This window comes from Ambystoma mexicanum, chromosome 12 (genome assembly GCF_040938575.1).
Source record: "Ambystoma mexicanum isolate Mex_15411 chromosome 12, UKY_AmexF1_1, whole genome shotgun sequence".
Lineage (NCBI taxonomy): Eukaryota > Metazoa > Chordata > Amphibia > Caudata > Ambystomatidae > Ambystoma > Ambystoma mexicanum.
In genome coordinates, this window is record NC_090936.1 from 100,874,203 (window position 1) to 100,890,063 (window position 15,861).

The following is a 15,861-nucleotide window of genomic DNA, read 5'->3' on the forward strand; positions in this document are numbered from 1 at the left end:
TTGGCAAAAGAGGGAATGATTGGTTGTCCATCATGGACATTTAGGGGATGTTCATTCAAAATGATAAGGTAAATGGTGACCAAAAGGTACACCATACATGGGTCAGAGGACTTCAGGTAAATGTTCTTGATTACTGTTTTGTCGGCTGAGTTTTACCTGGACATTAATGAGATGATGATGGAACCAACAGATGCAAGTGACCACTTCCCATTACGGGTGAAGATGAAATTTTGAAAACCCAATTCCAAAGTATATTGTAATGTGCTAGATGTAAACCGAGGTGGAAACAGGGTTAAATGGAACGAGCAGAATACCCAATTGTTTAATAACATACTGTCAACACTGTACCTGGATAGGGCACTATTTGACAGACTAAAGAATAGCCCATATTAAATGGTGCTTGAAGTATAATCCCAAGAGGCAAAAATAAGCAAGCCCAGGAATATACATAAACATTCATATTATCCTGAAGCTAAGCACAAAAAAGGGAACTTCGTTTAGCATTAAAAAAGGTACCACCTGATGACACAAGGCAAAACATTGCCTGAAAAGTGCCAATACATATTGGCTACATCAGGATAATCATCACCTTTTATTAGATGTATTCAGGATCTTGTCACAAAAGAATACCAGGGATTGTTGGGCCAAAATAAAATCTAACGAGGGCCACCAGACTAAAGCACAGATAAAACCAATTACCAAGGAAAAATGATTAACCAATTTAGCTCTATATATACGTATGGGGCTGAGCATACAACTCCTACATAAGACAGTTCTGGTTCTCCTTGGCCCTTGGAATGGGACATGGAGGACCTGGTAGGAATGATTACTAAAAGCAAAAACTCAAGGGGCCCCTGGCCCAGATGGTCTGGCTACAATAGTACTCAAAGAAAATATACAACCATGGTAATATATTTTGCATGGTATTTTTGTTAAAGTAATTGCTTCAAAATAACTTCCTGATTCATGGTTATTGCTCTATTGTAGTATCAATATACAGAAAAGGGCAGCGCATTGAGCCGGCTAGTTATAGGCCGATATCATTACTAGCTATCACGTCAAAGATACTGCGGGCCTGGTCCTGCGTGAGCTTCAAAATTGGGCTAAAAATCCTCAGAATGGATGTCTTCCAGACAGCTTTCTGTAGGGAGTAGTAACAACTTCCAACTGGTTTATCCTGGGCCTGGTAAAAAAATGAGGCCATGGACAGATCAATACCATTATAAATCGCATTTATTGACTTTTCCATGGCCTTCAATAGTGTACCCAGAGATACGTTATGGGCCAAGTTGGAATCGTGGGGCTGTCCATCATATCTCTTGGCGATTCTTATTGCTCTACATACGAACACACGTTTTATTAAGGTTGGACAGGAAGGGGCAATTGTTTGCCCCAATTAAAAGTGAACATGGACGGAAACAAGGCTGCCTTTTGGCAAATCATTCAATTTATTTATATTAGATATTGCTACTGCTTTTAAACTACCCACTGCGTCCCTCCGAATAGTGATAAAATCCCTGTGAATTATCTTCTATATGCGAATGATATGGCCCTGAAGGACCATACCGCCGATAGGCCTACGACGCCAACTGGTAGACCTGGAAAGTTATACAATAGCGAACGACTTGTGTATTAATGTGACCAAAACAAAGAACTTTTCTTACACAAAAAAAAAGAATATGGTAATTTTAAATGGTATGATATGATAGTTTATTTATATAGCGCCTATATACAATGTGTTTCAAAGCGCTTAAATAATGTGTATTTGAATAATGTGCTAGGAATGGTTGATCATTTTATTTATCTACGTTTTTATTTATTCGAGTCTAAAGGCGTACTGGAGCTTTTTAGACACAAAAAACTGAAAATTATAGCTTTAGCGGTGCAAACTAAGCAGATTAATAAAATGGATGGCTATTTCTCACTAATTCCAGCAATTGAAAATTATAATAAAGAAAGCAGTCCCAGTTCTTACCTCTGATGCCGAAACTCTGTTATTCAATCTTGAGGGTGACTCGATACAGCTTGAAGGACTCTTCTGGAGAAAAGTTCTAATGCTCCCACAGGGCACCCCAGCACATATGATAAGGTATGCACTGGTGAGCCAATCACTTGTGGCAATGGTAGTATGGAAAAATCTAAATGTTCTGATTAATATCCTTTCTGCATGGGTGACTGTTTGGTGGCATGTGAAACTCCCAATGATCAATCGAATCAGTAGTCCAATGAATGAATGGGTTGAAAAGTGTGAAGACTATAATTATGATTAGAGCCTTGACCTGTTGAGGACGCCAAGGGGAGCAAAACAAACATTGTGGGAAAGGGACTCGATTTATACAATCGAAGCGGTACAGGGTTATCGCCTATATTAGGCCATCCTGCTTGATGTTGGACCCTATGGTGTTCTGCCACATTATCTGCAAAAATCCCCTAGACAGTATTGTCGTGGGCAATGTCTACGCATGCGTTTAAATATCCTCCATACTAAAGAAATCATGGCAGGGGGAGAGGGGTGTGAACGCTCGTTCAGGATCTGGCGATTTTGCAAGGCGGAAGAGATTACTGAAACAATCTACCATTTTCTGCTAGAATGTCATGCTGTGGTTTTATGTTGCAAATTACATTTTAATCATTTACTCCAGAAATATAGAGTATTTTTGCCTGGTCAAATCTGACAGCACATTTTTACTCAAAAATGAAATGCTTGGAGATTTGCAGCGCTGCATTTCCTAAAAGAGCTGCTCCCATCTGATGTTTTCCATAGACAATGAAAATGACAATAAGGGGACAGACATTTTAGAAGTACATATTAACGACATTTATTTTAAAAAGTTAAAAAAGTTTTTGATGGTGTGTTTTATATATGTAGATCACATCTTTTATGATGCTGATAGAAGCAATTGTTTTGCGTATGAAGATGAAATGTTTTGCGATGCCGATAGAATCAATTGTCATTTTTAGTCTGCTGTCTTGTTTTGTTTTAATGCATATGTATTTTTAACTTGCTTGTTTAAGTATTTTGGCTAGGTTTTATTTGTGTAATTTGTGTAAAGTGAAAAGTTACTTGTTGAATAAGAACACTAGTAATAAAATTTAAAAATAAATATCCCTTCAAGGGCAGGGAGGCAATAGGAAAAGCCTCAAAGAACAGGAAGAACCTGGCACATACCTATACATCTCAAACATTGGACCCAAACACGTTTGCCTTCCCAACAGCGCAGCAGAATAGCCTCCATACAAGTGGTTATTTCATCCTCTCCATGCAGAGATTCAAAATAGCCACTAGGGCTCTTGCCATTAGGAAGTGAGAGCCTAATCAATCCTAACCCTCACACCTTTTAGGCTCACGGCTGCAGATCATCCGACCTAGTTCCAATCAGGGAGAGGAGGAATCTTAATATGTAGGGCAAGTAGCATAGTCCAGTGTGGTGACTGACAGGAGCAGACAGCTCCTGTTTGCAGAAGGCTGCAGCAGTGAGACTGCTGGAAAGAAGAGGTGATGCAGAGACATTGGAGAAGACAGGAGAGTTGCAAAGGAGAGAGGGAGGAGGTAATCTATACAGAAGAAAAGTAGTAAGAGTTAAAGGGGAGAGTAAGGAGGGAAAGAGGGAAGTAAAACCAGGAGTGGAAGGAGTAGTTAGGTAGAAAAGGAGAAAGGAGGTAGAAGGGAGGATATAAAACGAGGAGTGGAGTGGAAGATCGCAGTAGGAACAGAGTAAGGAGGATTTAGCACCAGGAGTTGAGTGGCAGGAGGAGATAAGAGCTGGGGAAGGAGGGAATAAAACCTGGAGTAGAGTTGAAGGAAGGAGTGACATTAGAAGGCAGAAGGGATGACCTAAGACCAAGATTAGAAGGTGGAGACAGTAACTAAGCAAGTGGAGGTGATGGGCATCCAGGAGAATGTGGTCGAGGAGGGGGTTAGACTAGAGGGGAAGAAGGCTGTATGATCAAGAGAAAAGGAAGAGACAGTGGCAATAGCACAAGATGGTAGTAACACGGCAGTGAAAGATCAGTAGGAGGTAGGTTAGAGTAAAGAGACCGAAGACAAGACTTCGTCAGACAAGGAAGGTTAAGAAGACTGGCCAGGGGTTGATGAGGAGTGGGAGAGAAAAAAGAAGGCACTAAATAAAATCGATCTGGACTTTATTATGGCACTGAAGAGCGACAAAGAGGAAAAAACATGGTATTCGGCTATAAGTAGGAGGTTCTGGAAGGCCAGGTCAGGCCCTTGGCAAGTATAACAAGTGGGAAGAAGTTCCAGAAGGGGTCAGGGAGCCTAGTGATCATTTAGAGAATGGGTGGGAAGAACAGAGACGGGAAGGAAGGCTCTTAGGGATCGGCCCTTCTGCCTTTCTCCTAGCTGACCCCAAACGCCATCTGTAAGAGAAACCCAAGGATCCTGAAAAACATCCACGACTAGTGAGAGAGAGTGAGAGAGAGTGTGAGAGAGTGAGTGAGAGTGAGTGAGAGTGAGTGAGAGTGAGAGAGAGAGAGAGAGAGAGAGAGAGAGAGTGAGAGAGTGTGAGAGAGTGAGTGAGAGTGAGAGTGAGAGAGAGTGAGAGAGAGTGAGAGAGAGTGAGAGAGAGTGAGAGAGAGTGAGAGAGAGTGAGAGAGAGTGAGAGAGAGTGAGAGAGAGAGTGAGAGAGAGACCTTCCAAAAACATCCTCGGAGAGGGAAGGTAACCGGGAGGTGCCGGAACACTCAAGGGTAACGTTAGAACACTGAGCTAACTCGTGACAGTATAAAACATGGGCCTTTGAAACCAGAGGGATACAAAGATTGTGAAGAAAAAGAAAAGAATCATCATACACAGTCACCTCCTCATAGTTGAAGGGAGTAAATCAGAGTTAACTTGTAGACCAAATAAATATGAAAGATACAAATTTAGGGGGAACAGTGAGTTGCCAATAAAAGATTGAGAAAATATCCTGGGGAAAAGGGGAAAACGTAGTGTCATCCTGTACAAGAACAATATAACATTGGATAGAAAGAAAGATATACATCTGAACTTCAATACAGAAGCAAACCCAAAACCTTGAGTTGGCTTAGGGGGAGCCAAAAGTGACCCAAGAAAGAAAGTTCAACATCCCACACAGGGAATTGAAGTTGATTCAGGAAGTCACAGACTATTTACGGATCACATATTAAAGACTGTTACTAGCAGTACCCTCAGAAAAAGGGAGTCATTCTCCTGCCTTGTGTTAGTTTCTATTAATGGTAGGGTCAGTTAGGGTAGTTTTGGACAGCAGACTGGTTTCTTTGGACAATCATGACTGACAAACAAGCACCTTAGTAATATAGGAAGGGATCACCCATGGTTTAGGGATAATTATGCCTTTTTGTTTAAATAAATAACAGTTCATCATATCCTCTGAGAGTCTGTCCTTCTGACTCGCCACACCACTCACCCTAAAATTGGGAAATCCATCAAACATTTGTGAACCAAGGGGATCCTGTTTTTAGGGGGCAGTGGGGTGAGTTCCTCGTTTATATTTAAGTTGGCCAATCCCTAAATACAGTCCTTAATACAATTGTGGAACTTTGAGCACCTGGTCTTGGTATACTTTTTGGTCCCAAATGACCAATCTGTGACATTAACAGATTACTATCACAGCTAGTATGTTTGCTATGGATAGATTTCATTCCACAATTTTTATAGATGTCAGTTCAGCATGCTGTATGGCGGGGCTAATCCTGTGTTCAGCGACAACAGGCCGGTACATTCAAACACTTGGGCTGCACACCTGCAGAGGGCAGCAGAAGAACAACTTGCAGATGTGCTCCCATCTAGATGGACTGCTTGCTACACCAATACTGGACTACTGCATTCTTTCCCATCAGTCAAGTGCCCAAGTATCCATGCAGCTGCTGATCTGATGACTTTTCCGGTTGGTATTCAAAGCTTCTCCTCCCTATAGGCTGCTCAATGCTCGGACAGCTTTCAACAGTTGTCTATGTACTTCAGTTTATGCTGTAAATTTTAAGCTGGACTTTCCTGGTGGAGTTGAAAACATTTTCGTTGGGTTGGTGTTCTTCCTGTTGCCAAATTTCCTTCTTCAATTGGTGCGGTTGCAAGGACTGCATCAAAGTATTCTTGTGCGTTTTCACATTCTACTCCTTTTGATGTTTGCTGCATGTCCTCCTCCCAAAACATGTGTGGATGTGAAGCAGCTTCTTACCTTGACACATGGTTAATAAAGGAATCTAACATGTACGCCATGTACACTTTGAATGGAACGATCATCAAGCAAGATTCTCAATTACTCCTGCTCTTCATCCCAGTGTCACCCGATGGCACACGTTTCATCCATGAAGTTTAAGAGACAGTGTGAAGCCATCATGAAGCAAGACACAGACAACAGATTCACTAACAAAAAAGGACTTTATTTTTATATGTCAGGATGGAGTAAGCCCTAACTTGCCCTATACTAAGATGGGATTTCCCCACCTAAAGAAACTAAGGACAGTGTGTCAATGAGTTCAACTTACAAGTGTGTGTCCAAAACCTATACTTGCCCTCGCAACTAAAAGATATACGATGGGTAGGCACGCGACACCAAAAGAAAAACAGTGATCAACAATAAAGGTCTGAGCTTCTTCCAGCTCTGGCTTGTTTCAACTTCCCCAAGTATAAAGCAGTTTCAGAATCTCTCGGGGTTCCCTTTCCCAAATTCAAAATAGTTCAAGAATATCTCAGGGTTCCTTTCCCCGAGTTCAACACAATTCAAGGCTCTTGACTTTCAGTAGTACTTCCTGCTTCACATCATAGTCCTTTAGAATCCATAATAGTTAGCATCAATGCCTTCTTTCACTTCAGCACTCACGCCACAAAGCTTTTGTCTGTTGACTTCTCTTGGCTCTCTCCCAAGTTGGGCTACTCGGTCTAGGCGCATTTGTCAGACCATACAATCCACCCATTACAAGTCACGCAACCGATGACTCCGGATACTTGGTGATTAACTTGTGTATCTTCTCTGGCAACCTTTATCATGTGTTACCAGTTAATGCCACTTATCAAGCTCCTTGTTTGGCCTTGAAATAATTTTCATTTCAGACCCTCTATATAGGCTTTATCCAGCACAGGCTCCCTCTGTTTGACCCAGTGTCAGTAATCAGTGTTTGTGGCATTATTCTGAATGGGAGCCTCTAGGATGTTTCCACAACTTGTATATTGGCAATATTGTGGAGTTGGCACAATTTGCATTCACTTTATTCTGTGGTTTATATCCTCTTCCACCACCTGGCTCATTCAAGTTCAACAACTTGACTTAGTTCATAAGAATTCATTGCAGGTTTTCACTTTTGTTCATAAATGCTTCTTACCAAGTTTCACTACTTTCACAATAGCACATCATTTGTGTTCCACTCATGTTGTAATGCTGTAATTTCACATTATTTCCATATATTCTCTTCAGTTCAGTATGTCAACAAATACGTTGCATTTCCCAAAACACTTGGCAACTTGTTCATGATTCACTGTTCCTTAATTCGGGTTCCAAAACCGATTCTTATAAGTTTGCGTTTGATCGCTAACTTTAAATGTCCAATTCCCACCCCTGGAGCACCCCGGCAAGTGTGTTCCCTGCCTTGCACTCACTGGGGCTGGTCTGCTCCTCCAGGCGTCTTCGTTAGGTTCTCGGTCTCCCTTTTCACTCCTGGGTATGCATCGGGAGCTGCAGCGAGCAGCGCTCGCTATCGGGAAACCTTTTTGCAGCGTCCTGCGGCGGTTGGGTCGTTTTCGTGTTCGTAGCTCCAGTTGAGACCATGCGGCTCAGGTAATAGCTGGGTCTCTTGTCCTCGCACGGCCCAGTTGGGTTGCTGCACCTCACGCAACCCCCTGGCACCACACAACATCCTCTCTGCCGGTCCTGCTCCAGCCTGCTCTTTGCCTTGCAGTTGCCTCCTTTTTTCAGGCAGGTTCCCCTTTCCAGTTTGCTAGGGCCATCACTTGTGGCCTTTCAATGGGTTGCAGGTGTTAGTACCACAAGGCCTGACCACAATTGTAACAATTAACTGGATATGCCGGACCCTCCATAGGCATCTTCTTCGTCTCAGTACCACAGTGGAGAAATTGACTACAAGTGTGCATTATTCCTAGTTGCCTCGTCCCAGTCTTAAAGGCATATGGTTGTGGGACAGTGGGTATGTGTGAGAAATGGAAAAAGACTTACAATACGCTACAAAGGCAGGGAAAGTTTGGGAATCATTCTCATATGGAAAAGGGGGATACCATGTCTCACCTCCAAACATCCTCTCCCCATTCCTTGAGGTCCCTCCAACCGGGTGATCCTCCCTCTCCTATCCACCCTCAGGGTCAGGATCCAAAAGCGATTTCCCTGGCCATCTGAGGGGAACCAAGGGGCGTAGATGGGAGGATGCCCTCTGATTCCTCACAACAGAGCCCAACTGGTGCATCACCTGCCTCTCCAAATCTCTGCAGTTTCCTTCCACCAGAATCACACCAGTGTGCCTCTCCCACAAGCTTCCCTAAGGTATTCCATGCGCCTCCCTAACACAGGTCTGCAACCTTTGTCTCCATATGTTTTGAACAGCAACTACCATCAGACCAAGCCGGTCAATGGTCAAGGTTCATGGGAGGCATAGTCCAAAACATATCTACAGCCTCAGGGTTCAGACCCTTGCCATAATGTGAAGCACAAACTGCACACAGGCTTTTTTTTCTCATGGCATGTATGTTCCTTAGAGTTAGAGAGAAGTCATGGTTTCTTTTGCCGTCACAAAATCTTATGTGGAGTTATGTGGAGTTCCCAGAGGTCCAGGATGGGTCTCCACCCAATTGACTTTTTTCTCACCAGGAAGTATCTGGAGTACACTCCAGAGGTGCGATTGAACGGCTTGTATGGCCCCTTTTCGTAACAGGTATTGAACCTCTTGTAGGATGAGTGGCAGATGTTTTTCTTGCCTTTGTAGTGTAGGAATGGAAGGGCATTGGTCTAGAAATTCCAGCATGTGACCGTGCTGGACGATGTTGAGTACCCATTTGTCGGTAGTAATGTTTAGCCACTGTTCGACAAACTGATAGCCGGCCTCCCACTGGGGTGGAGGTTCGAGACCAAACTCTGGTCAGGCTTGTTTCGGGGTTTGCATGTGGATGGAAGCACCTCTGTACGCCTGCAATCTTCCTCTGTAAGCCTCCTGCAAGCTGGTGCGGGATCGTTGATAGAAAGGCTGATAATATCTGGAGGTCCTGCATAATCTGCCCTTCCCGAACCAAAAGGACTGTCTTCTCTGTTGCAGGGGTAAACATGGACCGAGGTGTATGTGTGGCCGTTTTAACAGCCAACAGTGTCTCATCTAACCTTTCCCCCCCGGCCCCCCAAGAGGTCGACCCCATCAAAAGGCATGTCCATAACCTTCGACCGTACATCAGGGTTAACGTTTGTGGGTTCTAACCACACCTGGCATCTTAAGACTGCTTTGTTGCCCATCTGGTAGAAGCCTGTGTCAGCAATGTCCAGAGCCACAGTGAGGGCATGATCTGAAGCTGCTTCACCATCATGCAGCAAACCTAGAACCTCATCCCATATCAGGCAGGAAGAGAATGGCCAAGCAATTGACGGCCTTAATGGTGGTTGCGGATGTGATAATCATCTACTTTCCAAAGTGTCCAGCCACTTGCCTTCCTTGTACAGGGGTACCATGCAAGGGGAGGGCTGGTTGGATGATCGTTTTCTTGCTGCAGCGGATACCACAGAGTCGGGGCCAGGATGACTGCGAAGACATTTTGAAGCAGAATCTGTATTTTTGCACTAGTCAGTCTTTATTTGGAGGTGCTGGGGAAGAATTCTCCATAATCAGTAGATTATCCTCCCATAGGTAGTCAAGCATTGGGACGGCAACTACTGATTTTCTGGAGGCTTCCCACCTCAGAAAAATGGAACCCCTCTTTTCGTTGTTCCTCTGGAACAAGGTCAAAGCGATTCACAGCTCGCACAAGCAGAATTTGCGCAAGAGCCAATTTCGTCCGGAGGCAAATTTCTGGAAGGCATGTCAGGTGGCTTCCCATCAGCAGGCACCAGGTTGTCATACTCGTCAGTAGTAGAATGCGTGTCTGGAGAGGTGTCCATATCCGGGCCAGTATCTGTGACTGAGCATAGCAGCAAGGGCAGCATACAATTGAGGAGTTGGTCTCAGAGGGCATGTTGGCGGAGCAACTTCCTCACGTGAAGGCCAGGGAGGAGAACCTCTACGTGGCCTACTTGGGCCACCTTGTGTCTACAGACAGGTCCCTGGGTGCCACTGGCATTCCCATGGGAACTGTAGGCGCAGTCACTTGGTGTACTACAGACAGGTCCCTGGGTGCCACTGGCATTCCCATGGGAACTGTAGGCGCAGTCACTTGGTGTAACGGGTGCCGGTGGCCGGGAAGGTGTTGGCAGAATTGGGTCTGGTTCTTCCTCCATTTCCTCACGCTCCAGAGGCTCTTCATCTCCAGAGAACACACACTTGCATCAGCATCAACCAGCCAGGAAGTCTTGCTGGCACGGGCAGGGGTGGGGGGTGTGGTGGGGTCAAAGTGGTTTGGTTTTATTTAGCCGTGGTAGCAAAGAGAGAGGTGGGGGTATCTCTTTGTGCCCGCTCATAGGAAATGAAGCAAGCACTGGCGCTTGTGGAGTCAACAGCAGTGCTGTAGGCATCACCACTGCAGATGCAGGCCTTTGAGGCAGAGCAATCCTGGATACTGTCAAAGTCGTCGACGAAGCAATCGTGGACAGAGCAGTCTACAAGGTGGTAGACTTTCGTCGATGGACCGTCGACAGGACTGTCGTTGAGGTCGTGGATGAAGTAACTAGTGTCAACTATTTTCATCTGTGGCTTGTAAACGGGGTAGATGTGGTCAACGGACCTCTCGTCTCCAAAGAGTGGGACAATTGTTTTGTAGTCGGCGTATTTGTGACCGTCAACCACAGTTGCTGCCGATGTGGTCGACGTGGGAGTAGTCGAATCATGTGACTTGCGTCCCCTTTCGGGTTTCTTCCCAGGGAAGTGTCCTCATGGGATCTCAACCTCTTTGTAGAGGGAGTCCGATCCACGGGTCTGCCAACCGTGCCAGTGGCATGACTCCGGGGTGAGTCAGAGGCCCTGGCACCCTCTTCCAGCCAACCTTGTATGGCGATCCTTCCGAGTCTTCATGGAGAAAGCTTAGCAAATGGTGCAGTTGTCCACATCCTCTTCCGGGTGCAGGCAATAGATGTATTTTTTGTGTCAATCGTCCACAAAACTTTTCCTGAGGCGACACTTCGAGCAGGGCCTGAAAAGGCTTTATTTGGAGGCATCCACCATGCAAACATGTAGGGTCTCAAAATAGAGACGAGGGCCACACCGAGAATACTGTTGGATGTTCAGAACTTCACTGGCAACTAATTCCCACTACCAGCGATCACAACAGTGACTGATGAAGAAAAGAATGTAACATTTTCTCAAAAATAGACGAAAAAATTTGAAACTTCGAGAAGCGAATCCACGAGGACGCCCAACATGTAAAAGTGCGGTGAAATTCTGAAGATGGCCATCTGGGGTGGAGCTGAGGAGGGCCACGGGCAATGGCTGGGGCAGTATGACCTAAAGTGACAGCAACAGACTATACATGTACCAAGCAGTTCTTAAGTTCTTAAGTTTAAGGCAAAACTGCTTTATTATTACATAGGATTCCGAGCGCAAAGATGGGGAATATTCATGAGCATGTGAATCCATGATAGATCCAATGCTGGAGAAGTTTTAACTGCTTTATTCATTTACCAGTAGGTGAGGGACAATTTTTCCCCCTCCAGCAGAACCAACTTTTTCAATCTACTAGTTAAACATCTTATACATTTATAGAATGATTCATTATCACACAGCGAACCGAAAAGCATGCCTGTTAAAAGTATACAATGAGAACATAATTATGGTAGACATTTGACAAAACAGAAATGTCATGCAACACAGACCTCTTTGATCTTTCCACTTCGGCCCCCAAAGCAGCCGAGATTAGTTGTGTTCTCAGATGCGTCCCGGCGGTGTATGTAGATATTCTCGGCGTAACTGCTGGGGAGCTCCGTCTCCAGCTGGTAGGAAAGGTTGTGCAGGATACACACACAGTTTTCTGTAGACTTAAGGGGGGAAAAAGCATCTGTCACAAGAACTTCAGTTGAGCTTCTGTTGTGGTGACAATCTAGGATTTGCGCTCTATTCAGGATTGAAACCAAGTTATATTCCATATCAATTCCCACCACAGAAGCATCCCTCGAACAATTCAGTACACAAATTTCCATACATGAAAAAACGTGTGACCAGAGGTTATTGGTTTTAGAAATAATAGTACCAGACTAACAAAGCAGAAAGCTATGGTGAAGAACACAATCAACTAGTGAGGTTCATTGGTTTGAACTATGGATCTAGGATTTCAATCAGGGTTTCAACAATTGCACTTATCACTAACGATTGGCAAATTCCAATTGATTCTTGGTAAGAAATGGTGTGGAGAATTGAGGGTCAAGTGAATTGTTAGGTCTGGCCAGTAGCTGGCAACTTGAGATGTTTACCCCCAGAGTGAGATGACGGGTGTGACACTTCGGACATATAAACAAAGTCAGTCAGAGATGCTGAACAGGAAATTGGGAGTACTTTGAAGCAAGCCAAGTATCCCTCACTAATGGGATAAGACAGGCAGCATATGTCAATCCAAATTAACACAATGCAGCCGGGAATGAAGTAAGAGGCTAGACAATGTTCACTCCTAGTATGAAGGAGTCTGCCTAATCCGAAGATAACAAATCAGTCCACGTTGCCAATGGCTGTGGAACTGATGGGACTCAATTGTTTAAAGCATTTCAAAAAGTCTGTCTAATTATGGAGCAATGCTTTCAATACCTTCAGGGTTACTGAATGATGGTCTTAATTCATCATGTTAACATTCTGTTAATTTGACAATGCATTACAGTAAATGTATGAATGCTATGAACTTGTTCTTGCATAACATATAAATAAGCATCAAGACCCGGGTGACATTCCCCTAAAACATTAAGTGACAAATGGCATACGCACAAGGGGTACCTAAAAACACTTTCTGAAAATTCTGCCTTCCACACTTCAAGGTTTCCTGAGCACATCTCAGGGCCATCACAAAACCATGTTGCAACTCATTCTAAAAATCTTTGGAAAGTACTATAAACTGCCATTACTGCAATATTGTTTTATTATTTGTTTATATACAAGAGGAAAAATGCTCTTTTGATCACAAAAGAACATTCAATAGATAGGAAATCAAATTTGATGGGAAGCAGTGAGCGTCTTACAATGGGGCGAGTTTGGGGGACATTTGAACCAGGTTTTGGAGTGGAGTAAATGGTACAGTCACCAATGATAATACATAAGTGGACATACATAAGGGAAAAGCAACATTGGACAATTGTAAATGCAGACAGACGGTACGGCCAGCTGTGCTCAGAATGTGATCATGAAGGGAGAAGTGCTAGAATGGAGGCAAAGGAAGTGATGGACAAAGGAAGGTTAGAAAAGAGGGGAACATGTTAGTTTGCAGCTGATGAGCGGACGGTTCGGAGGGTAACTTGAGGTGAGAAGGTAGGTTTTACTTTGGTTTTGAACAAATCTGTGTGGACTGTTTCTCAACTGTCCAGAGGAAGAGAATTACATGCAAGTGGAGCAATAAGAGAGAGCGGGAGCGAGAGGAAGCACAGGGGAGGAGCCACAAGGGTAGTCGGAGAGGCAGAACAGAGATTACAAGAAGGCTTGTAGAGTTGGATACAGGAGGATAGTTACAGTGGATGCCTTTCCGTGAATACATTTGTGAACCAGGAGAAACAATTTAAATATGGCCCTGTTTTGCATCGTCAGCCATCCAGCCTGGTGACGGTACGAGGAAGTCAGTGTGAAGTGAGGGAGTTCAAAGAGTCCTGGAGGCGGAGTTAATGATTTTATCGAGAGGACAGAAAGCATAGTTGTGGAGACGAGAGAGGATGCTGGCACGGTAGTCCTGTTCAGAGAAGACAAGAGTGGTTAAGAGATACTTGGCGGTGTTAAAAGGAAGAAGGAGTCCGATGTTCCTAATATTTAGGAGGTTGAGGGGAGCTGCTCTTCCAGTTTTGAAAAAGAAAGTAGAGAAGGGTCATGGATGACACCAAGGTCTGTAGATGAAGAAGAGGAGGGGAGAGTGTCAGATGGCACCTGGACAGCCGGAGCAAGAGATGAGAGAGCTTTTTGCAGGGAAGAACACCACCTCTGTTTTGGTAGAGTTTAACATCAGAGAGTGTAAACCCATGCAATAGTTAATGGCAGAGAGATAGTTGGACATTTTGATGGAGAGATCACAGGAGAGTTCAAGAAAAGAGAAGAAGATTTGGGTGTTGTCCACAAAGAGCTAGAACGAGAACCCAAAGGAGGAGATTAGCGGCCCAAGAGCAGAGGAGTAGAGTGTACAGAGGAGCAGACCCAAGAAAGAACCTTGTGGAACACCACAGTCAGAGGACTGAGTTGAGTGGTGCTGTTGCTGCAGGACAGAAATGTCAAAGTGTGAGGTAGGATTCAATCCAGGCTTGTTCACGTATCCAAGAGAGTTTTAAGGATATTGGTATGATCGACGTTGCCAACTGCAGCAGACCAGTCAAGGAGAATTGGGATAGAGCATAGGTTGGAGTGCTTAGCAGAGGCGATGAAGTTGGAGACATTCATGAGAGCAATTTCCGTAGAGTGACAAGAGCGGAAACCTGCTTAATAGGGGTTCTCGAAGATTGTGGATGTCTGAAAAATTGGCAAGACAGTTGAACACAACCCTTTCAAGCATGTTAGATTAGTGCAGAAGGAGAAACGCAGGGCAAAATGTATCCGGTGCATTCGGGTCAACCCCTTGCTTTTTTAGGCGAGGGGTGACTGTGGCTGCTTTCCAAACAGAGGGAAAGCAAGCAGAGTCAAAGAACAGGTTGAAGAGTTCAGCGAGGTAAGAAGCCACTAAAGGGGCAATAAACTGGAGTAGCTGAGGAGAAAGGGTCGATGGGGTACAGGAGGGATTAGACTTGATTAGTAGAGATAGGACTTTGACAGTATTAATGTGACTAAAGTGGGAGACAGGCAGAGGATGGTAGAGTAGGCATAGTGTAAAATGTAGGAGAAGGGAGTGCGAGGACGTCAGGAGAGTGTCTCTAATTTTGGATATTTTTGCAGCAACGTATTCAGCTAGGTGATTAGCTGTGAGAGTGAAGTTGATAGTTCTAGACATAGGAGTGAGTTTAGGGTAGCCGGCGAGAATGGTTGGATTGAGAGCCAATGTGGGTTAGGTAGAATGCCATTTTTGCTCTATCTAGAGTGAAATTGAGTTCAGGGTAGGGTTGCAGATCCTTTTTGCGAGTGGGTACACCTGCATTTGCGCAGCAGCCAATGCATGTCTGTCTCAGAGAGCGTATGAATGGGGTAACCCATGCTTGAGGATGCTGAGACTTAGGGTTGGAAGTAAGAGGAGAGTGAGTCTTAGTAGGGATTGGAAGCTGGAGAAGGCAGTGTTGGTATAAGAGGCATTGGGCGTGAAGGAGGAGTGCGAACTGTAGGTCAGAAAAAAGGGGGGGGGATTGGCAGGTTTAAAATTTCCTTTTAGTAACCGGTGAAGCAAGTGGTGAAGAAAGATAAGAGGGTTGAAAGGAGATGGTGGTGGAAACAATTGAGTGTTCATATAGAAGGTGTGGCAGCGGGAGAGGAATGATAGCTCAGGGGCAACGTGTCTGTCTTGGAAGCAAGACAACACAGAGCAACACAGGTTTGAATTCCGATCCTGTGCTTAGAAACCACTTGTTGTTATTAAGCACATCATAAATGAACAATTATAATTATTAGTGGCTGAAAGAGAGGTGA

At 44.4% G+C, this 15,861-nt stretch overlaps 1 protein-coding gene across 1 annotated transcript in view; it reads right to left on the reverse strand.

The window, feature by feature from the left end:
* The window catches only part of PKP2 (plakophilin 2), an 810,521-nt gene that overhangs the window by 311,908 nt on the left and 482,752 nt on the right, over positions 1 to 15,861 (reverse strand). Inside the window, exon 8 of the mRNA XM_069628098.1 lies at positions 11,952 to 12,113. Coding sequence (XP_069484199.1) covers positions 11,952 to 12,113 — 162 coding nt within the window. The remainder of the gene's footprint in view (positions 1 to 11,951; positions 12,114 to 15,861) is intronic.